This window comes from Dryobates pubescens, chromosome 6 (assembly GCF_014839835.1).
Source record: "Dryobates pubescens isolate bDryPub1 chromosome 6, bDryPub1.pri, whole genome shotgun sequence".
Taxonomy (NCBI): Eukaryota; Metazoa; Chordata; class Aves; order Piciformes; family Picidae; genus Dryobates; species Dryobates pubescens.
Genome location: NC_071617.1, coordinates 359,399 through 383,390, shown reverse-complemented (window position 1 = coordinate 383,390; position 23,992 = coordinate 359,399). Strand labels below are relative to the sequence as shown.

General features: G+C 47.2%; 1 protein-coding gene across 7 annotated transcripts in view; it reads right to left on the bottom strand.

The window, feature by feature from the left end:
• The window catches only part of RIMS1 (regulating synaptic membrane exocytosis 1), a 292,497-nt gene that overhangs the window by 87,994 nt on the left and 180,511 nt on the right, over positions 1-23,992 (bottom strand). For 5 of the 7 annotated variants that reach the window (XM_054162518.1, XM_054162520.1, XM_054162522.1 and 2 more), the window contains exons 1-9: positions 21,661-21,828; positions 21,205-21,361; positions 19,827-19,898; positions 13,831-13,987; positions 11,293-11,418; positions 6,985-7,047; positions 2,625-2,702; positions 2,178-2,291; positions 1,618-1,707 (exon numbers count right to left, since the gene is read on the bottom strand). In XM_054162518.1, coding sequence (XP_054018493.1) covers positions 1,618-1,707; positions 2,178-2,291; positions 2,625-2,702; positions 6,985-7,047; positions 11,293-11,418; positions 13,831-13,987; positions 19,827-19,898; positions 21,205-21,361; positions 21,661-21,726 — 923 coding nt within the window. In that variant the 5' untranslated portion in view covers positions 21,727-21,828. Of the gene's footprint in view, positions 1-1,617; positions 1,708-2,177; positions 2,292-2,624; positions 2,703-6,984; positions 7,048-11,292; positions 11,419-13,830; positions 13,988-19,826; positions 19,899-21,204; positions 21,362-21,660; positions 21,833-22,149; positions 22,281-23,749; positions 23,863-23,992 lie in introns of those variants that run through there. The other 2 variants (XM_054162531.1, XM_054162521.1) reach the window with 2 other exon arrangements.

The window sequence follows — 23,992 nt, the reverse complement described above, 5'->3', positions numbered from 1 at the left end:
GGCCAGACCAGGGGTTTAGCAGCAGCAGAGACTACTTTGCTCCATGAGCTGCTCATGACAGAGGCTGCAGATCCTGTGCAGTACCTATTGGAGAGGGGCTGCTGGCCATGACTTACAAAGGTGTAACAGCAGCAGCTAACATCAGTGACAGGCAGTGTGAGCAGCGTGCTTTAGCTAGAGCATTTCCAGTCTTGGTGAGCAGCAGCTGGAAACAAAAGCACAGAGCATACTGCTCGTGTCCTTGTGCTGTTGAGCAGCTGCTTGTAGGTGAACACAGTACTCTGTACAGCTGTTAAACTGAGGCTACAAAGGGTGTTTAAAGATCTGGTATGGTATTTGGGATTTCACTCTGAGTGGCCTTATTTTTGTCACACTTCTTTGTTTTCTGTTGAAGAAGCATTTTGACATTTTCTATGGTATCTTGAGCTCAGCCTGACAAAGGAAGGAACTAATATGGATCTACCTGAGGCACCTCATCAGAACATGAGCCACTCCTCTGCACAAGGGCACAACTGGAGAAGGGACAAGTTCCATTTGAGGAGGAAATGGGGAGAAGGGAAATTTCAGGCGAAAAGGAGAACCCTAAAGTCACCAAGCACATTCTCACTGCCTTTCCCATCAGTTCTCTCCCACAACAATGGAAATGATGCAGCTGCTACAACCACCACACTGTGAGCTGACTGCCAGAGCATTGTTAACTGCCACAGTAGTTCAGTATGCACTGCAGGGATGAAAGTGTCATTCCACCACACTCCCACTCCATGGGAACCGGATCCTGCCTCTAGTGATGCTCTAAAATCTGTCCCCTCACCCTGGCGTAGTTCTTAGCCAAAGCCATCTATCATCTCACCCTGAAACGCTGCACTTCTTTAGCCCAAAGCCACAGGCTGTGATGAGAAATTCCCTTTGGGAACAATCCCACCTGCCAAGGATGCCAGGCAGCATTTACTTCACCTAAGACTTTGAACCAAGCTATGGCAATGCTCAGATTTCATAAAGCATCCAGGAAACGCCTGCAGAACCTATGTGACACAACAGTGTTTCTTTAACAACTGCAGAGGTGTCCTCTGAAGCCTTAATGTGAGCCCGGATGTGAGCCCACAGAGTGAAAAACACTCAGTGCAGAGATGTGCCTTGCACTTGCCAAAGCAGCTGCAGCAGGGTGAGGTGAGGGTGAAGCAACGAGCTGGGGCTGCCTTGCAGGAAATCCAGCACTGTGCAAGCCGCAGCTCTGGTTTGGAACGCGAGAACTCTGCCACAGCTGCTGAGTTATGTCCACAGGACAGGCAGGACACAGACAGAGCACTTCTTGAGCACATGATGATGGAGATCAGCGACCAGCCCCGTCCAAACGATCAACACTGCAATGCCATTATCAGCATACTGAGGACCTCTGTAAGCAAGGACAGCAGCTTGAAGTGGAACAAGGGAAGAAGCCAGAAGCGGTTACAAAGTCCAAGACACAATTCACATGACACACACGAGCACAGGAGCAGAAATGTCCACAGGTACCAAAGCAAGACACGAACGTGGGAGAAGGTGGAGGAGGATGGGAACCAAAACTGACCAAGATCACCAGCACAGATGACAAGAAATGTACAAGTGTTTGGTTTATACCTTTCTCGTTCTGGTGAATGCAAACTAGTATCTGGTCTCAAGCAGTTGGTACTAGCACTCCTAGCCCTGTCAAGGGAGGGCTGCAGTTCACTAGTGCCAGTGCATTGCATCCAATGGTAGAAGAGAAAGAAAAAGAAAACAAAGAAAGGAATACAATGTTAGATATTAACTCATAAAATAATGCTCTCTTCACAGAAAATGTCCAATCACAATGGCTCAATCAAGGAGAACAGAAAGAAGCTGACTGGATGACAGTGCCAAGGTTTGTTCAGGAAACAAAAGCAAACACAGGACTGCTAGGTTTATTATTTCATATTTTTTTGCTAGGGTGGTTGGAAGGTTTAAAACTGAATGAGACAGAACAACATCTGCTTGTAAGCAAGTGGCATGAGAAACACCCAACAGCAAACGTAAATCCTCGTTACCGGCAGCAAACCTTCGGCTAACATGAAGGGCTATGGCAGGTAATGCAGTGTGGGAAACCACAGTGAAGCTCATTGACTCCACAACTCCTTATCAGATACCAACCAGGAGGGGGGGATGAATCCTCGGGGCCTTACCTAACCAGCAGCTCAGCTCCCAGTTTCGGTAGTGGTGAATTAAGGCAACCAGGAAGGAGTGAAATATCCTGTCTAACCACGAGCTGGCTCTTAGCACATGCAGGAAGAGTTGAGCTTTGTAAATTAAAATGGTTTAAACACAATGAAATATACATTTGGCACACAAACAAAACCTAACACGTGACAAAATAACCAAAAATCAAGGCAAGAAAGCAAAAAAACCCCAAACTTGCACCACGAGGTTTCAGCCTAACACAGGGGTGGGGGTTGGGGGCTGGGTTCTTGGTTACACAGGAGGTGCTCTAAGCAGCTCTGTGAAGTTATTCAGGGTGATCTCTTGGGTATAAGAGCTGTAGGAAACTCTTCTCTATCACGGAGCAAGGTAGGACTATTCAGTCGCTCTACAGAGGAGCTAACTACTTAGAGGGGACTCTAAACACTTCTTACCTGTACAGGTTCCAGTGAGTGCCATTTTCTAGTAAAGGCATCTTGGGAGGTAATGTTTTATAGTGCCTAACAGAACTTCTGGAGTGTGGTGGAAGAGAGAAGAAAACAGAACAACACAAAGCCATGCCAGAAATGAAATAAAAGAGAGGGAGATGTAAGCAAAGGCTGAGCAGAACATGAAACAAATGCACAGTGCACAAACGTGCACAGTTCACAGCTCTGGGAGCAGATCCCTCCTGTACTGCGGCAGCTATCTGGGGCACAAACTGTTGTGCTCACTCCTGTGTGCGTGTACTCCAGGGGCTCATGGCAACACCAGCACAGCTCAGGCTTTTTCCTTGTCCTGAAAAGAACCTAAATCCCATTACACAGAGTCACAGAATCACCATGGCTGCAAAAGATGTCTAAGACCATCAAGCCCAACCTTGACCTAACTCTCGCTGTGCCACATTGCTGAGGATTTTAAACTCAAGGACACAGGCTCTTGTACAGGGTTCAGCTGATACTAAACTTGTTCCTAATTTCTCTCAGTGATGTCTGTCTTAGACCTGCAGACTTTACCCTCTTCAGTAGCTAAGTATGAAAAGCTTCCTGAAACGATGCTCTGTAGCATCACAAAGAAGTGAATTACAAATATGCTAGCACCTGGCATCTTGGAAGCCTTTGGAAGAGGTGCTAACAACTCTACTTAAACACTATTAATAATAAGCTAATCCAAACACCTAGGAGAGCCACTGCACCAGCAGCACTCTGAGACCTTACCCAAAGAGTCACCAAAAGGGGCTGGAAGGGACCTTGAAAGCTCATGCAGCCCAACCCCCCTGCCAGAGCAGGGTCACCCAGGGCAGGGCACACAGGAACACATCCAGGGGGGGTTGGAAAGTCTCCAGAGAAGGAGACTCCACAACCTCTCTGGGCAGCCTGCTCCAGGGCTCTGCACCCTCACTGTGAGCACACACCTGGAGTACTGTGTCCAGTTCTGGGTTCTCCAGTTCAAGAGGGACAGGGAACTACCAGAGAGAGTCCACTGGAGGGCCACAAAGATGTTGAGGGGATTGGAGCATCTCCTACAAGGGGAGGCTGAGAGATCTTGACAGGATGCTTGGTTGTATGGTTTAGTTGATTGGGTGGTGTCAGATGATAGGTTGGACACGATGATCTCGAAGGTCTCTTCCAACCTGGTTAATTCTATTCTATTCTATTCTATTCTATTCTATTCTATTCTATTCTATTCTATTCTATTCTATTCTATTCTATTCTATCTGAGGCTGTTTAGCCTGGAGAAGACTGGGAGGGGATCCTACCAATGCTGATCAATATCTAAAGGGATGGGGCTGGGCTCGGTGGTAGCTTTAGGCTGTGCCTAGGAAATTTTTCCACAGTTTGAGTGACAGCACAAAGGAACAACAGGGACAAGCTGGAACCCAGCAGGTTCCACCTCTACATGAGGAGAAACTTCTTTACTGTGAGGGTGCTGAGCCCTGGAGCAGGCTGCCCAGAGAGGTTGTGGAGTCTCCTTCTCTGGAGCCTTTCCAACCCCCCCGGATGCATTGCTGTGTGGCCAGCCCTGGGTGATGCTGCTCTGGCAGGGGCTGGCCTGGATGCTCTCTGGAGCTCCCTTCCAAGCCCTGAGGTTCTGTGATTCTGTGCAATGTTTCCTCTCTCCCCAGTGAACAAGGGAGCAGTTTACAAGCAGACAGTGGCTGCCATTTAATAGCTAAGGGTTAACCTCCAGTTTCTAACAGTTCTCCACACACCCTCCCAGGACACAGCTGTGCTGCTCTCAGCAGAAGGAAGAGCAGCCACCAGGACTTTGCTCCTTCACAAATAGTCTCTCCTAATAGGACATTCCTGGCTAGGCTTGGAGCTAGGCACAGCAGCTCAACATGACAAATCCAGCTGTGTGACAGCCAGGTGTCTGCAAAACCCTGAGGGATTTAACAGAGGAGCTCTGACCCTTCTTCTACAGCTTTAGTGGTCCCCACTGCTGACATGTCTGCCAGGCACCACCGATGTGGCACAGCTGGAACAAAGGACTGGTTGTCCACCAGGCCAGCTCTGGCATGCTGGCAGATATTGGCAGTCAAAGTGGGGGTGATCTGAGACACGGATTGAGGCAAGCTGTGGTCTGTGCCCTACATTTCCTTCCACTACGTCTGCTATTAGTAAGTGCATAGAGCTGGGCAGCTAGGACCAGAGTTCTACCCTGGTGTATTGAACCAACAACAGCTCCTAACTGTGCAGCTTGACCTGTCTCAGGTTAATACTAACATGAAACCCTTAACACTCATTTTCCATTTTAAGATGAAGCTGTCTCAACAATTAATTAAAACATCATTTAGCAAGATCTGGAAAACAAGGATAAGAGTCTTGCAATGCCTGTAACAGGACCACACTCCAGGGCAAAAGATTGCAATTTGGATTAGGCTGTTCAAGCCTCCAAGCTAAAGTCAAAAATCAGTCTCTTGGCTTCTCTTGCATTCACCTTCAATGCATTGTTAAAAGCACCATGCTATTTATAGCACAGCACTGCTCTTAAAGGAGGCAATTTGGTGCTTTTCTTGATCATGAAATCAGGAACAGCAATAGTTAGAATAAGGGAAAAGGCAAGGAAGGGTTGTACTCTCTGAAAAGGTTATCAAGGTTATTAACCCTCTAGAAAGGGTTATTTGTGCACTGGCAGGGATCTCAAGCACTTGAGCACTGCCCAGGGCAGTGCTGGAGTCACCATCCCTGGGGGTGTTCCAGCAGCCTGTGGAGATGGTGCTTTGGGACATGGTTTAGTGCTGGGTCAGGGGTTGGGCTGGATGAGCTTGATGGTCTCTTCCAACCAAATACATTCTGTGATTCTGTGAATTCAGTGTAGCTCTCACGTGACTCAGGTGCTGCCTGTGCCCACTTTTCGGCTGGTTACCTGGGCAGACTGGTCAGGAGAGTTGTACAACCACTGGCAATCTGGAGTGAGTGGGCAAAGTGCACCCAAAGATCATAACACAACATTGACTTCATGAATCAAGTGACCATTTCAGCATTGTCATTGAGGAAACACAATGGAAATTATCATCTGTGAGAGGGAAAGGGAAAAGCACAGAGCTGGGGGCAAGGAGAGAGGTGAAGCTGTAGACAGTGCTGCAGAAAGAGAAAGGCAGGAGGGAGGAAAAAATTGCTGTTATATGACAATAAATGGACTTAAAGTAACAGAGAGTGAAATTATTAACCTTTAAACCCTAAAATATTTAAGAAAAGGCTTTTATTTCTGAAGTGCAGGTTTGAAACTCTTTCTGCTGATAGTAGAAACTCAATCAAAACTGAAGAGCCTCACAGCTGCACAGAGCTGGGGCAAGTTCCCATGTTTATTATTTTACCTCTACACTATTTTGCCTTAGAATCCTACCACAGCATCTCTGATGCTGCTTCAAATTCAGTGAAGAGAATTAAAGCAACCCAAGGCAATATTAAAACACTGATGCCCGAATCTGCAGGGGGGAATCCTACATCAGGTACAGGAATGAGCACAACATGAACTTAAAAAAGTGATGGTTTAAAATGTGTAGCACTGATGGGAAATTCTCAGCAACAATCTGATCCCAAACCGAAAAATGGTTCAGTTGGCCACGCAGCCCCACTGGCTGTGACAGGGAAATTCTCTGCACACTCTGACATGGATTTTGAATGGGGTTAACAGCGATGGTGAAAAGGAGAAACAAAGGAGGGGGCAAAATCAGAATTATTAGACAAAGATATTTCAGTCCTGTTTAGTTTCACAACACTGGGGAGAGCTGAGAGACAGGAAGCTTCGAGCTTTGGAATGAATCTTGCAGATGAGCCCAAAGCACAGAGGTTGTGCCTGGATCTAATTCATAGCATGATTTGTAGAGGGGTAAACATGAGACCTCTAAAATCTGGGGTTCTCCGTGGGTCCTCACGAATCACTTTTCTCTACAAGTGGCCAAAGTCAGCATGGGGTTAGGTGTCTCAGCAAGTCAGTATTGCTGCTTTGTGAGTGGCTATAGCTCAACATAAAAATGCAGATGAAATAAACCATAAAGCCAGCTAAATAGGAACGTTTGAAATGCTAACAACAGTGTCATGCACTGGGGGGTCTGTGGCAGAGAATCTACCACAAAACACAACTGCCAAACCAGAATGTCTGTGGCTGCTTTAATCCTTAGTGCTGAATTCACAGACAGACATAGACACACACCTCAGCCTGAGCCCAAACAGACAAAACACAACGAGGGACGCCTGGATCACAGGGGAAGAACTGGGAAGCTCTTGACACTGCTATGGAGAAACGCTGGGCACAGAAAGCACAGACAAGGAACCAGAGGTGTTTGTGATCCCCCAGTCCTGTATTTACCTGATGGTATGGAGGCACTCTGCACTTCTTCCTCGCTTTGCTCTGGGCAGCATAAGAAGCTCACTGTACAGACAGGATGGGTGGTGAGTGAAACAGGTATCAATATGAAGCATCAGGTGACATGGGTTACAGCAATGGTATGCACATGACAACATCCAGAGAAACAAGAAGCTTCCACCCAGAGAGCCTGGCAGTGCTCAAACCCAGACTGCACTTCTCATGACTAGGAGCCAAAACAATGCCTGCCAGAACATCTGCCTTTAGGCACCCCGCTGCCGGGCATCTCTCCTCTGGAAAGTCAGAAGGATTGTTTCAGAGCTCCTGAGGACAAAAGGAATCCAGAAACCTACACCTGAAAAATTCCCCTGGTAGCCTTTCTGCTCATGAGCTAATTAATGAAGGGATACTTTACAAAACAATGATGCCAGCCTTCTTTCTCATGAACTAATTAATGAAGAGACATTCAGCCAGGAAAAAAACAAACAGTAAAAGAAAATGATGCTCACCTCCCTCCCCATGAACTAAGGAATGAAGAAATGCTTTAAAGCAAAACTGATGCTAAGCTTCCTTCTCTTGAACTAATGAGTGAAGAATACTAAAACTTGGTGGTGGTGGTTTTATCCCTTCTCAACCCACAAAAAAAAAAGCCAAAACACCACAAAAAATCCCAGGAGAAAGCAGGAGAGAAGGTTTGCTACTTGATTTACCGCAGATGGTTGGTTGATGGGAAGAGTAACCAGGTAGCTTTTTGGGATTAAAAAAAACCAACTAGAATTCAGAGGGAGTACTTCCCTGGCCTAAATATACATTCTGACTCCTAGCTCTTGGTAGTACTTTTCACAGCAGTCCTAAAGAAACTAAAGCAGTTGCTGCTCAGCCGGCAGGCTTTCCATTCCTTATGGCTCCCAGCTGAGAAAATCATCTCTCTGGTCTATTTTTCATTCACTGTCACCAAACACATGCTAACAGCCAGCAGGATGATGACATTCACACACATCTATGCCTATGGTGCGTATGGCTGTGACATGAAACATCCCTTGAATTAATCCTGTGGCTTTCTACACCTCAGCACAACCAGAGGCACCAAGCTCCAAACCATCTCATCAGCCTAAATAAGAAATGAAAGCTAAACTCCATGGAAAGATGTGGAGCACTGTGGTGACAAAGAGAGAAAAGGTTATAAAAGAGATAAAGCAGCATTTGTTCAGTGTGTTTGGCCACTAGACAATGGCTCATGTTAGCTAATACCTACCTCAGCGCAGGGAACACCTGAATTCTACACAGGGCAGCTTGAGACTGGGGCTTCTGAGTCAGCGGGGAGATGTCCCTTTGTGTGTGAAACCACTAGCCTGCTCTGGATGCAATAAAATGCATTTCAGCTGAACTGAGCTGAGGGCAGGGGGCATTTCACCAAAATTCCCTTTCACAAGCTCAAGAGGACTAACAGAATTTATATTCAGATTTCCAAACCACAAGAAACATCTCTTTTTATGGGGGAAAACCCCAAAACTTACCATTTTCTTAAGAGTAGATGAAAAGTCTGCACTGAATCAGAGCGTATTTGGCTAATATCAGCTCTACCTCTGCACTGAACCAGAGTGCATTTGGGCTAATATTTATTCTACCTTTCCTAAGCCAAAGAGTATTTGACCCATGGCAAACTAGCATCCAAAATCCACCAGGAAAAGGGATAGAAAATAGCAAATCCACCACGAAATCTTCAAGTTAAAAAAACAAACAACAAAGCGAAATCAAAGCAAAAGTATCCATCACAATAGGTCACTGCCAGCACAAGGAGAGCCTCAGAGTTCTGCAGCAAGTTTGGTTTGCCAGCATTTCAAACTGTTTCTCATGTGAGTGTTTGGGTGCTCACATTGAGAGATTTTGTTTAGCACTAAAAGAAATGTCCAAAAAAGAAAATGAAAGGGGCCATGCTCCTGAAAAGTGGATGATGAGCCTAAACTCCAAGCCAGGCCTAGTGCTTAGCCAGATGTCCTGCTAAAAAGCTTCTCCTAGCAGGTTTTTTTATGTACACAGGTACAAACCTGTGCATACATGAGCAGAAGCACATACAAGGAGGGTAAAGTGGAAATGTGTCCCACTGGGTAGATACTTTACTAGAAGAGCAGCCCTTTTAACCCTGATCTGTGCAGGACAGCCCAGATTAATGTGGAGCCCATAGCAAATCCCTGAGCAAATGTAACCAGCAATTGCAATTCCTGCTGCGTAGCCATTGGGTAATTAACTTTCAATCCAAGCTTATTGCAGGTGTCTGTATGAAGGTACTTGCTGAGGTTAAGGGTTTAGTAAATGAACAACACACAATACTTATGCTGCTCTTGACACCAAGATTCCTGACTATATCACTGCTTAATGATATGATGCTTGGCACCATTTTAATGCATTATAGGAATACTGGAAAAAAAGGGGGTTAAAATCCCTGGCTGTGACAGAGAACCTTCCTCACCAAAGCTGGTTTTGATCTTCCATGTGATGCTGCTCTCATGTACTGAAAGACAGTGAAATCTGCAGGAGCTAAACGGTCTCCACTGCTGTAGAATTCTGGGGGCAAGCTGAAAAAAGAACCAGTGAAGAGGAGACCACTGCAGACAAGTTTGATACTTGAGGACAGTAAGGACCCATCCTTAAACCCTGCAAACAAGCCACCTGCAGCCTTCATGCCTGATCTCAAAGCTTCTGAAAAGCATTTTGTGAACCCTGAGAAGAACTGAAGGTTGTGGCTTACTGCTCTGACCCACTGCAGCAGCGTACTGCTGTGGCTCTGGCTCATCTCCAAGAGACTCTCAGTGAAGGCCTTGCTCTCCATGCACACATCATCACTCCTAGCATGGTTTGAGGCTTGCCTGGAAGAACATTTTCTAGAGAGTTAACTGTCTGTATTTATTTCTACTGACAGAGGCAACTTTGAAATGTCTCTTCCTGTTCAGAGCTGCCCAATAAGAAATCACTTCAACAAGTACCTTCAGTAGATTCCTGACTAGGTCACCGCTTAAGATAATGACATGAAACACTCACAACAAACAAAAATCACTTGAATCAGCTCAGCCAGAAATCTGACTGCTACACTGAAGAAGCCTTTCCCTTGCCCTCTGAAGAGAAATTAGGACAAGAAGCCTTAGCTTAGACAATTCTGCACACACCTCCTACCTAGACAGCTGAAATGTGCCAAGCAACTCCTGAATTCCCACATTATGTTATCATGTGAAAGGACAAGCAGAGCAGGCAAGGTCACAAAGAAAACTGAACTGATTTAACTGCAAACCCTTCTGCTACTCAGTTTTTGTGTTGCCTCAACACAGGACAAACAGCTGCAGAGACTGAAGAGTTCTTCTCTCCATGTCCTCATGTCTCTGTGAAACCTATGTCCTGTATGGCATTTACTGCCTTGTTGGGAAAGGTTTTGTCATCCTGGCTCCTACCAAAACCCCAACTCACTGCACAAGGAACAGATCTAAAGCCACTACAAGGATCACTGCTCTCGTGGTGAGAGTAGAAGTTTCCATTCTGCTTTAGCCCTTCCAATTTTTGCAGAGGAAGCAAACAGCTCACAAGCACTCATAATCCATGGGGCTGACATCAGTAGCTTTCCCAAATGCTGAACTGAAATAACTTTTAAAGCCTTTCCTTCATCTATAAAAGAGAGATTCCAGCGTTCTTCCATTGCGTTTGATCAGACACCTGACAACAGTGTCTGCTAGGAGACAACAAATGCTCTCCAAGGGATGCAGCCACTTGCATGTGGTCCAGGGAGAAATGTGTACGTCACACATCCCAGCCTGGAGGTTTTGCTGCTTTCAGCTATCCTTGCTACACCTGGGCACTGTGCCACATCCACCAGAAGGCTACTGAAGATGCTGTGAGACTGCATGGAGATGTGCAAACCCTGTAAGCACTGGAGTGCAGATCACAGCCTGTGCAACCCCTCACTAGCAGCAATGCATGCCTGGCAGTTTGCTGACTGCTGAAGCATATCAGTTCTGATTTCCAATAGATTTATGTAGATTTATGGGTTTCTGGTGAACCCCTCTGGGCTCCAGTCATGAAACAAGCAGCAGAACACTCTAGCATAAGCACCCACAAACCATTCATCTAGAAACCTGCTACTGCTGTCAACACAGTGCAAGGTCTGGCCAAAGAAGAGGCATAGATCCCTGACCTGTGACACTGTGTTTGCCCCTCAGGGTGATTCCTCTCCCTGCCCCACCACTGCCAGTCGTGTTTCTACTGAAGCAAAGTGCCACAGAGATGTCTAAGCCTGCTCCTGCCCAGCCCAGGCTGACGATGTACCTTTCTTGATCAGACAAATATTGACTATCCACGACTCTGGATCTGTACTCAGCTGGAGTTCTGGAGGCATCATGGTGTCTAGTTGGAGAACGTGATCTTCTCATCTGATGAATTTCATCTAAGCTCCTGAAAGGCAGAAACAGCAATGAAAACCTTGCTTGCTTATACAGCATCGTGCAGCTGAATGGGTTACAGTACAAGCTGGATGAAGGAAGGGTTTAGTCATTAAATCATTGTGTGACTTGTGAAAAAGGCTTGGATCCCCAAATGAATAAAACCCGCCTCTGAGCACACACAGCAGGCACCTCTACCATACCCACAAGTACATGCCCCTGTGTATGCTCAGCAATGGCATGTCCAAAAGCATTCTTTCTTAAGTAATTCTTCTGTTATTCTGAAAGAATGACTGAGGTAAGTATTGCTAATGCCTCCCATGAAATGAAGTTCTGTGTTTCTCTAGATTCAGAGCCAGAATTCTGCAGAGGGGCTGCCAACTTTTTGCAGGGCTCTCCAAGTATTCTGGAAGAAGTTCTGGGGTAGGGTGTGGGAGCTTGGAGTAGATCTATTGGTCTCAAACTGTTACAGAAAAGGAGTGTGGTTTTGCACAGAGGTGCAGGCAAGCTCTGGCCTCCATGCAGATGCTTCCTTTCATTTAATAACCACCACTGGAAGAAGAAAAAATTAGGTTTTGGAAGCATAACATTAAAGGCTGGTTGGGATGGGCTGTGAACTATTTCCTCTGTGCATCGTGCTTGTAGACAGAAAGATACAACCAGAGCTCACACAGTGGTCTGCTGGAGAGAAGCAGCAGCTTTTATTCTCTTCTCTACAAACACCTGAGTCAGTGCCACAGTGTGGGCTCTGTACAGCCACACTCCCAGCTGCTCAGCATGCACTGCTGAGGAATGCACCAGCAGGAGGGTTGGTGGGCAGTGAAAGAGCTTCACCTGTAAGAACTGAGGGACAGGGGGGCACTAAAACACACGACATTTTCATGCACAAAGCTAGTTTATAGGGTGTGGAGGCTGGAAAGGAGGAAGCAAGCCCATCAGGAGTCTCACTGGGGAGGACAAACTGGTTTGCTAGAGTATGCCATCACAGCTGCCTGGCATTAAATCAGCAGTGAGGGCGCTTCAAAACCCACACAGAAATGATGGATAAGGGCAGTGCTGCAGCACAGAATCTTGTACAGGGGTGGGCTTTCAATCCAGTACCCAGCTATGGGCACTACTGTTGCCAGCGCAATACTTAAGCTCTTGAAGTAACTCAAGAACCAAGCTTCCCAGGAATGAGAGCAAGACTGGTAAAAACTGGCTGATTTGTAGGGTTCCATGAGAGGATGGCAGAGAGGCCTATTGCCTGCACAAGCTGAATCAAGTGGGTCAAGTTTTGTGCCTAAACAGTCTGTGTGGCACTGTCCAATAAAAGCATAGAGCATGCAGATGAAAAGCTCAGGAAATATTCTCCTGTTAATAGTGTTCTCATTCAAAGCAGAAAATGAAGAACCCTGAGGTTCATAAATCACTGACTCTGGGGGGGTTTATTCTTTGCATTCAAAATGTCACATTGTAAATCATTGCAGCTTGCTGTGACTTCAGAGTGTGTTCAGTTCATAGATTCAGAGAATGGGTTGGGTTGGAAGGGACCTTGATCATCCAGTTCAAGCTTGGCCTTGAACATCTCCGCAGATGAGGCATCCATGACTCCTGAGCAACCTGTCCAAGTGCCTCACCACCCTCACTGTGCAGAATTTCTTTCTAATCTCCAGCCTGGATTGCCCTCCTCACTGCATAGTTATACAGTTTGGGAGTGCCATCATTTATTATCCCACAAATATTCCTAAGTGGCTTCATTCAAGATTCAGCCACTAACTGAAAAACCATTTCCAAACCCATGTATCAATTATCATAGATACACAGAACAGCCTGGGCTGGAAGAGACATCAAGGATCATCCAGTTCCAACCCCCTGCCACGGGCAGGGACACCTCTCAACCAGCCCAGGTTGCTCAAGACCTCACCCAGCCTGGCCTTGAACACCTCCAGGGAGGAGGCAGCCACAGCCTTTCTGGACAACCCATTCCGGAGTCTTGCCACCCTCCTAGTGAAGAATTTCTTCCTAAGATCCAACCTGAACCTATTCTCCTTCAGTTTAAATTCATTTCCCCTTGGCCTATTGGTGGACACTGTTGTAAAGAGTCCCTCTGCAGCCTTCCTGGAGGCTCCCTTCAGGTACTGGAAGGCAGCTCTAAGGTTCCCCTGGAGGCCTCTCTTCTCCAGGCTGCACACCCCCAGCTCCCTCAGGCAGTCCTCGGGCAGGGGTGGCACACAGATGCCCACTCTGAGAGACATCAGTCAGAAGAGGCACATCCTGCAAAGCCCCAGGCTATCCCACGAAGGAGGATGATTAGCACAAGCTCAAAAGCCAGCCCGTGGGACCGCGGCGCAGAGCGTTACAACGTGGGGAGCGCCGCGGGGGGCACGGCCGACGGGAGGGATGCGCGGCCGGAGCAGGCAGCGCGGGCGGGCACGGTGCCTACCTCTGTAAGGGCACATTTGGTAAGCGTGAGCGGGGCCTGCCCTGATCGTCGCCGCGGTGAGGAGAGACGGAGCGGGAGCGGTGGTGTGCCGGCCGCTGCTGCTCGGGCACCGCCAGCGTGCTGGACTGGCTGTCTCTACTGCCAGGCCTATAACCTACTGGCGAGAGGGCAACAAAAGCGGTTAGAGCAGGGCAGTGTGGGGAGGATCCGGGCGGGCAGCCCTGCCAGGAGCGCGACTCGGCGCGGGCACAGCTCCGCACTCCGCTGCTGCGCTTCCACACGCACCATGCAGCCAGGGCACGACGCAGCATGGCCTCTGCAGGGCTGCACGCACAGACCGAGGGCAGCTGCATCGTGTCCTGCAAGATGGGAAGGGGAGGAGCGAGAGAAGGTTTCTGATTTAGGGAAGACAGAATCACAGCGTCACAGAAACACTCAGGCTGGAAGAGAGCCTCAGGGTCACCAGGTCCAACCATCAACCCTGCTCTGCAAGGCTCAGCCCTGAGCCACAGCCCCAAGCCCCACAGCCAAACCACCTTCAAACACAGCCAGCCCTGGGGACTCCACCACCTCCCTGCCCAGCACATCCCAAGCCCTGACCACTCTGCTGCCTAAGCTCCACTCTCAACCTCCCCAGGGGCAGCTTGAGGCTCTGCCCTCTTCTTCTCTCACTAATGCCCTGGGAGAAGAGAGCAGCAGCAGCCTCTGCACAAGCTCCTTGCAGGGAGCTGCAGGCAGCCAGGAGCTCTCCCCTCAGCCTCCTCTCTTTCCCACTAACCATCCCCAGCTCCTTCAGCCTCTCTCCAGCAGATTTCTTCTCCAGGCCCTTCCCAGCTTCCTTGCCCTCCTCTGCCCTGGCTCCAGCACCTCCACAGCTCTCTGTAGTTTGTGTCTGGTGTTGGGCAGCTCAATGCCAAACTACTACACCTTGTGTTTTGAAATTCCTATAGAGTAGCAAATGTTTGAGAGGAATCCCAGCAGTGTAGGCTGGCTTGTGTCTCTGTATGACTGGACTGACTCATCAGGGACTGCTCATTACAAAGCATCCTTCTGCCTCTTCTTTCAGGGCAGTACAAAGATGTTCTGCTACTGAACTTGGCCATGGCCACCCACTTTGAAAATTAATGAGGAGCATTTAGAGTACATTGTGCAGGATATTGCTGCAGCTGGAAGGGGGAACTCTGGACTGGTCCCTGACTGCAACAACTGAAAGGAAAATAAATGACCATCGGATACAAAAGGAAAATAATGCTCAGGTCTGTAGAAGTCATTGGATTGCTAATGGCATAGAGAGCAGAGGCAGAAACAGTTCTTGCTCTTCTTCTGTGTCTTCTGCTTGCAACCTTCCTCTCTCTCTGATGGCCTTGCCAGGGGATCTCTGTTTTGACTGCTGTGTGAGGTAAGGGGAAGGAGGGAGAGAGTGGGGGAGGCGGTGAACAGGTCCCCTGGATCCACCCAGGGGGGTCTGAGGAGTTTGTGTTGCTTATAAATGGTAAATATCTCTGTGCTGTACGTCTGTTGTACACTTTGTGCACACTGATTGCGTTTCCTGTCTCTAGAGTTTAGTTTGCTCATAGAGAGAGCTTCACTTCCTTCCACAGCCTCACTTCCTTCCATCCCAAACTGAGCTGGTCTGGTGAATTTATTCTGGGGGTGGTTTTCTCCCAGTTAGCTGGGGGGGGCAATTCCAACCCACCACAAATGCACCAAGCTCTGCACGCTGCAGAACACTCGTCCTGGTAATATGAACGAGCTGCAAAGGTCCTTGCAGTTCATTCTCAACAGGACTTGAAAGCCCAGCCAGCAGACCCTTAGCACATTTCAGAGCATTGACATTCCTGTGCCTTTTTCCATGTGGCACGTTCTGAGTCCCATGCCAAGCCAGACCCTGCGGCTCACTCAGGTGAAGACCTTTACAAGGTGCCTGCTAGCTTCCCTAAAGAGCCACAGGAGATATGCTCAGAATTCAATTGCTCACTTCTAGACATTTAAATCAGATTGCAAGGATACCTTGATGGAAAATCACAGGATCACAGAAACATCCAGGCTGGAAGACAGCCTCAGGATCACCAGGTCCAACCATTAACTCTACTCTGCAAGGCTCTACCTTAAAGCACAGCCCCAAGCACCACAGCCAAACCACCTTCAGCCAGCCCTGGGGACTCCACCACCTCCCTGCCCAGCACATCCCAAGCCCTGACCACTCTGGTGCCTAAGCTCCACTCTCAACCTCCCCAGGGGCAGCTTGAGGCTCTGCCCTCTTCTTCTCTCACTAATGCCCTGGGAGAAGAGAGCAGCAGCAGCCTCTCCACAGGTAGCTGTAGACAGCAGTGTGTTTTGGATGTGGTGCTTGGGGCTCTGGTTTAGGGCTGAACCTTGTAGAGTAGGGTCAGTGGTTGGACCTGATGACCCCAGGGGCCTTTTCCAACCTGAATGATTCCATGATTCAGTTTAAAATGCATTTCTAGAGTACCTCTAGCCTGCCTTTAAAAATACACTTAAACTCTCATAGAGAAAGAGGATTTTACTGTAGGTATTCTCCACAGCCAAGCCATGCAGGGAACAGGATCTGAAACTTGTGTGCACACAAAGCTCACAGAGCAGCAGCAACTCACAACTCTTAGCTCAAGTATTGCCAGGCTGGGCACAAGGCATCCACACTTCCACAGCACCCAGGACAGTGGGAGCAGCAGTACCACTCCCTCAGGCTCTCACACAGGAAGGCTCTCCAGAGGGAGCAGAGGCAGGCTCAGCAGCAGGGACCAGCCACAGCCAGCAAGCTTAGAGTAGTTTATGCACAAGGAGTTTCTGGGTCACTCATGGGAAACTGTCAGGAGTGACACGAAAAGGAAGCTGCATGGATGATGAAAATGGTTCTGGGAGACCAGAACTACTACTCTTTAACTAAGACAAGACAGACAGCAAACATAGTGTTGTGTTGATGGCAGCCTGCTGCTGGAGGAGGAAGGCAGGTACAGGACAACCTTGTACAGAGAGTACTCCGCAGAGGATGAGTTGTTCTGAAGGGTTGCCCATCCCAGAACCAGCACAGCTCATTCCAAATGCCCTCTGGGATGCTGCCAACTGCTTAGCAGCTTCTTCCTTTCATTATTAAGAAAGTTGTTGCAGTTTTGGTTTAAAAGATAGGCTTCAAAATAAGTTTGTTTTGATTGAATTCTTTCCTGACCCTTCCTGTACATCCTCAGCTCTGGCAAGGCCACTCCGGCAGTGCTGGGCTGCCCCGCACAGGACAGACACAGAGCAGCTGCTGTGAGTGAGCTGCAGAAAGGACTGGGCTGGCTCTCCTGTGGAGAGCTCAAGAGATTTAAAACCTTCTCTTCATGTGCATAGCTGTGAGTATGCCACAGGAGCCTGTCAATAACAATTCGCTCACAGCTGAGCTTCAAATTAAAGCTACTTCCAGCTGTTGATACCAAGTCCTTTTCTGAACAGTTCTAGGAGGTAAAACAATTACACACATCTCTGCCAGAGACTGCTGATGAATAAGGACAGCACACTTCCATGGAAGATAAGACACAGCTGTGATGTGACAAGGGAAAAACACTTTCTTTAACTGCTCCTGAAGCTGCCATGGTGCCATTCTAAACGTTTCAGTCTTTACTTGCACCGACAAGCAGCTGCTGAAACCCCTAGGAGAGTAGTTTCCCTGTTACTGCTAAGTGATGATACTGCAGTTGGAGAAACATTTGAGCTTATAGCTTTAAGGATTTCCAATGTTAGTTAAATTAGGCAGAACATTTTCCTCGTTCCTCTTCTAGCTTATGGTGGTGATCACCTGAACTTTCCTGCTCGCAGCTGCCTGCTCCTTAGAAAGCAAGCAACGGCCTTGGTGAAAATCTGGAGATACTCTGAAGGCAAAATGAGTTCTCTCTCTTCCAAACAGTTCAAGCATAAGAACATGAAGAAGCCTGAGAGCACACTTCAGCCAACACAGGGCTTGTGTGTGTGCAAGCAGCACTGTGAGTAGCATTAGCAAGTAAGAGGCAAAGGAAGGAGAAGGGGCTTCAAAGGAACATTTTGTGCCAAACTTTACCAGCTCGGTTGGGATATTCTTACCTCTGCTGGGAAGACCTTAAACCCCAGACCAATCTACTTGAAGCCAAGAGAGGCTATGAGAAGGTGGTGTGAGAGTACACCTGAGCTGCATCACATCCTACCCTATGGGGAAATATGGATGTTCATCATTCCCTCCCATGTGTGCCTTTGCAGGAGTACCCAGAGCAGATGCAGCACGCTTGGGTGAGGCCCCTGGTACTGGGCAGCAGGAGGAGGGAAGCACAAGAAGTATGCTTCACATGCTTATGTATGCTGAAACCTTAATCACAAGTAAGTCTACACAGATCTGGCAGTACCTACACTGCCAACTGAAGAAATGAAATCATAAGCCAGAAAAAATACTTAGAAGCTATGGCTTATTTTAATTTTAAACATTCCCTGTCTTAGCTGATGCCAAAATACCAACATCAATCACTTACCTAAAGCAAGCATCACCACTGCACATACCTAACAACATTCCCTCTCAGCAACTCACGTGTGAGTGTATTGAAAGTAAGGAAATAACCCAATTAGCATCAAAGGAAGGAGAATTTAGCTCCATGAGCATCACAATGCTACTGTGTGAATAAATGATGTGATGTATTTGTAGGGCTGCATAATGAACAAATACATTGCTAGAGTCTTTTAAACACAGGCCAGGGAGACAGAGAGCTTCCCAAAGCTGTGGCAGTTTTAGGCTATGCCTTTAAAATTAAGCTGCAGATTTTGAGCAGAAAAGTAGAAAAATATCAATAATTCACTCTTGGGTGTAAAAAGGGAAACAAAAGGTTATTTTAAAGGAATTTCATTGGCCAGAATGTGTGGGAGGGATGCAGGTGTAGCCTAACAATCTTTCACACTTCATTCTCATTCCTTTTGTTTTTCCTCTATCTGCTTAGCTGCTCTGCTTTGCTGGGGGGAACATAATCACTTCTGGCTGGCCTTGAGAAACAGATAAGATTAACACTGCTTTTCTTCCAGCTTCTGTCTCCTGGGGGAGTGGAGCAGCTTGGTCATTTTGACCAGGGGGGAAGGGGGGCTGTGCTATTTTCTGATTGTAAATACCTGTATAATATTGCAAATCCTGTGTATTTTGTACCTATTCATTGCATTCCATTGTAGAGTGTAGTTTGTGCTTGTAAATACAGCTTCCATTTGCTTCCAACTGAGTCGTGCCTAGTTAACCCACTACACAAAGCTCACCATGAGTGAATGCAGTGATTTTCATGGGGAAGACCCAGAGGAAAACTGATTAGTGCTAGGCAATGACAGTTAGTTTGGGACAACACACATTCACCTGACTCGTGGCAATAGTCAAACAGAAGCAGCAAAATGTGGTGTTCAAAAGGAGCCTCGAGATTTTCAGCAGGTAGGGAATACTGAACTGAAAGTCCAACCATGGTACTCTCCACAAGCAGCTCTTTCTGAACATTGAGGGCAATGGCAGGTCAGGAAGGCTTATGAGAATTAGGAAAGGTAAAGCCATGCTCATGCATCTCAACCTACAGCCAGGCATGCTCTAAGAAGTCCATGGGAGACTGCATCATATCTAAGTTTCAAGCAAAAAAGTGAAATAGAAAATGCTTGCAGCAAGCATTAGAATCTTAATTACCATTTTGAAATGACTTTTTTGGTGGGTGTGCTTTAAATAGTGCTTGCAACATTTCAGACTGAACTTAAACCACCCAGTGGTTCCCATATGAAGAACCATATGTAAGGGATCAATGGATGGACAGCAGAATCTGTCAGTTCCCCATCATTTACGATAGGTAGGAAGGGATAATCAGGAAAAATGGTTGTAAGGTTTGGGGTTTTTTCCCCACGATGCACTCTCCAAACCAGGATCCTCAGTATTCCAAAATGTTACAAGGAAAGCAAACCAACCAACCAAACAGGCCAAAAGGAAGAAGAAGGCAGCCCCATGCTGTTCACCCACGCACCTGGAGGAACAACTCCAATACCATCATCAACATCATAATCTGAGATGTCACTATCACTGATTGGCCGAGATCCTGCACAACAGTAAGGCAAACAAAGACCTGAGCAGCTGGGCACCTTATGGAAGGTAAAAACAGGTTAATTGAAGGTGCTACTGAAATTAAGATTCTTTTAGCTCTAAACAACAGCTGAGAAGAACCAAACCACAGTGGTGTTTGAACTTAGTGCCTTAGAGCTGCTGGAGCTTCCTTCCCCCTTCTCCTTCCCTCAGAAGCTCAACACTGCTTCACCAGGAGAGTCTCCCTCACTAGACCAGCAAAATGTTGAGAAAAGCCAAACCAAACCACAACCCTTTTTTTGCTGTTTCAGTGAGTGTGCTGACTCAGCTTTGGGCACGGGAAAGGAGAGGTGGCAGCATAGGACGGGGAAGGGGAAGAGGAAACAGCAGGGCTCAACTGCCTCGTGGAAACTAACCTTTAACGTGCTCACTCTGCACACATCCTCAGACAGCACCTACAGTGCTGTCACACTGGTGGGTGACATTGGCACCTATTTCCTAACCACTGGCTCGGATGAACAAGTTCCACTTTCAACAAAAATCAGAAGTAGCTGGGCAAGGCATTCTGAAACAATCTCCTTGCAGCCTTCCTCTGCTAAGGACATGGGAAATTCAGTCCAGTGGGCAGAGGAGCTACAGCACTCAAACATTTCAGTGCTTCAATATGCCTGAAATCAGACTCCTCCAAAACAAGTGGACCTCCCAGCTGCACTCATGCAAGGTCTCCTTGTTGCAGAAGCAGACTCCTCAGCTGGCTGTGTAATGGAGGCTGAGGAAAAGTGCATTGAAGCATCATCAGATACTAAGGATTGGGAGGCTGAGAATTATCTTTATGATGGACATTGTATTGAAGCATCATCAGATACTAAGGATTGGGAGGCTGAGAATTATCTTTATGATGGACATTGTATTGAAGCATCATCAGATACTAAGGATTGGGAGGCTGAGAATTATCTTTATGAGGAAAAGTGCACTGAAGCACCATCAGATTTTAAGGACTTTAAACAAAGAGCTTTTAATAATTGGGGGAAAAAAAATGTCCCCAGTGCTGCTGACCTGAATCTTTCTATTTAGAAGGAAATGTATTCAAACAGATGTTTGAACAATTTTCCTTTGCTAGTGAGAAGCAGTCCCAGCAGGTTTCCCATGCTGGGAGCCATGTCACAGGTGCAAGGCTGCCATGTCACAGCATCCTTACTTGCATCTCTTCCACACATTTTCACTCCCATTCAAGACTCTGCAGTCTTTACCTTGCATGTGAAAGTCAAACACCATTAACAGTATTCCTAATTCAAAAAGAGATTAATGGAATTGGGACCTACTTTGTAGTTTTTTGCTAGTGCTTTCTCCACCATGAACATGTCTTCTTGGCATGAAAGGGGATGGCTGAGGCAGAGGTAGTGAAGATTCATCATGTGTCTGTAGCTTATACCAATGTGGTTCATCATCTAAGAGTGCTGTCTCCAGCTCTATAAGAATCTGGCAGAAAAATGAGCAGGTCTTAGCTTTGTTTTCGAGGCAGGCACATCCAAACACAGCTATAAAATACATATGTGTGTGAATCCAACCCAGCAGCAATGAGATTGGTGGAAGCCTGGCACAGGTTGCCCAGTAAGGTGGTCGAGGCCCCATCCCTGGAGATGTTGAAGGTGAGGTTGGAGAGGGCTGTGGGCAACCTGCTCTAGTTGGGGATGTCCCTGCTGAGTGCAGGGGGGTTGGACTGGATGAGCTGTGGAGGTCCCTTCCAGCCCAGCCCATTCTGTGATTCCATGCCTCACCTCTCCAAGAAATTCACTCTCTTCTTCCTGTACTCTTGGCTGATCCCAGACGGTGATTTCGAGCATTCGCTCTCGAAAGTCTCTGCGGTGGACATGGGAGTAGAGAAAAGTTTGGTTCCACTTTGGCTCTAGACTTTTCTTTACTGTTTTGGTCCTCCTTTTACTCTTGTCACTGAAACAAAAATACTTGCTGTAAATTGGTTTGTAGAGATAAAGCACCAGGGGCTGTCACTTGCTCTGTTTATTCTTTGTGGTCTGACAGTGCCTGCAAGGGGAAAGCTGTCGGCTGTGCAGCGCAGCACACTCACCCAAAGCCCACAGAGCTCATCTGACATTGCCTTGCATGGCACAAGGGCAGGTTTGGTTTGTCCTAATGAATCTAACTGTAACAAACTATCAGAAGGAATTGTAGACTTCACAAGCATTCATGTAAAAGGGACCCAGCACATGCCAGATGACAACATGATTTCCTGAACTGAAGTACTCTACCTTCTGTCCGGGAGGAAATACATCTTCACATAGGGGTTCCTGGGGCGGCCGTCCACTCGTGGTGGCAAATCTGTTGCCTGCAGAACGTTGACTATCAACTGATGTCCCACTTTGTCGTACCACAGTTTAACCTACAAGAGTCAAGTTACCAGAAAACATTACTGAAAATGGAGAAAGAAAGAAAGAAAGAAGAAAGAGCCTTCTCAGACTGCATCACGTGAAGCACAACGTAGCAGTGATCACTGGGGGTTTCTCGGGAGAAAAGGAGATGTGCTTCATTTCAAACACCTGAATACTTAATCCTGAAGGAAAAGACAATGATCACAGCTAAATAAAGTGGTGGTGTCTGATTATACTTAGACTATTTATTGTCATCACTGCATAACCTTCTGTCTGTGAGTGCCTTTAAAGCAGCACAAGCCCCTTAAGAGCCACATTTAAACACGAAGCACTGCCTGCACTTGAGGCAATCTATCCACCCTCATTTGCCAACGTTCTTACACAGCTGAAGAATCATGAGCAACACTGTGAAAGGTTTTTAGCCTGCTGCATACTTAGAAAGTAAAATGATCAATATAAAAATTCATAGGAATGCACAAAACAAAGCCTAAGCCCTCACAATGTGCCTAACAGACAGTGTCAGGATGCAGTGTGTGTCTGGATTAAATGCACCAGTGAACCCTGTAACTCTTCACAAACACGCAGCTGCTTAAATGCTCCCATTGCTGTTCAGCTTAAACAATCAAGTATTAAATGGAACTGATGGCTTAGAGACACAGTGCAGTGAGATTTAGTATGCTGCTTGCTTATCTTGGCTGACCCAGCACCAGGAGTTAGGTTTACTCAAGCCTTAGGCTGTAGACTTGCACCTGGATTTCCTAAACTTGAGCTAAAGTTGTACCTGTTCAGGCAAGACAAGGCACAAAATCAAGGAACAGGAAGGTACAAGCACCAGCAGCAGCTGCAAGCTAACAGCTTGCCTGGAGGCTGAGGTGGAACCAAACAGTCTGCAGGGATGGAAGCTCTCAGGGCAGAATCACCACTGCACTACAGCACATGAGAGGCACATGAGGATCACACGAGGGTCAGATGCATAGTCTGCAAGGGTCTGAAAGCCCAGGGACTGCTTTGTTTGAGGTCATTCAATGGAGCAACCCAGCTCAAGCTGACTGCTGCTGTACCACACTATTAATGATTTCTTTTTGTGACATTCTAAGCCTAGACTTTGCTTTGGGAAACCTAGGGTTCAGACTGTGCTTCTCCAGCCCTCACAAACAAGCCAAATTATCCTGTGCTTGTTGCCTGGGGATTGCTGGCCATGCACAGAAGAGCCACCAGAGGCACCTGCATGGGCTCCTCTCCATGTGAACTCCTGCACTCTCTGGTGCATCAAAACAACAAATATCTTCCTGTGCTGTGAGGACAGCGATGCTTTGTGAGCATGTGCAGGAGGTCTTGCAAAACACCAGAGGGATGTTAGCCTATCCAACAGCAGACATTCCTCTGGACCTCCCAACAGACCCTGGGAAGGTGGTGGGTGTGAGGGACCAGCACTTGACAGATTTTCATGAACAGCTCAGGAAAGCCGAAGTGTGCTCACAGAAAGCTGCCCTGGAAGGACTTGTGGCGCGTCCCGCAGAGCTCCAGGGCTGGTCGGAGAGATAACAGAAATGGAAGGCCTCTCCATCTTCTGAGATTCAAAAGAACTTGAACCTAAAACCACAGGAGAAACACAGGAACTCACCAAGTGGCATCTGGGTAACTTGTGAGTTGGCTTTCTTCTTTGAATGGTATAACACTTGTGTTTGCACACAGTGTAACCGCATCAATGTGCAGAAGCACT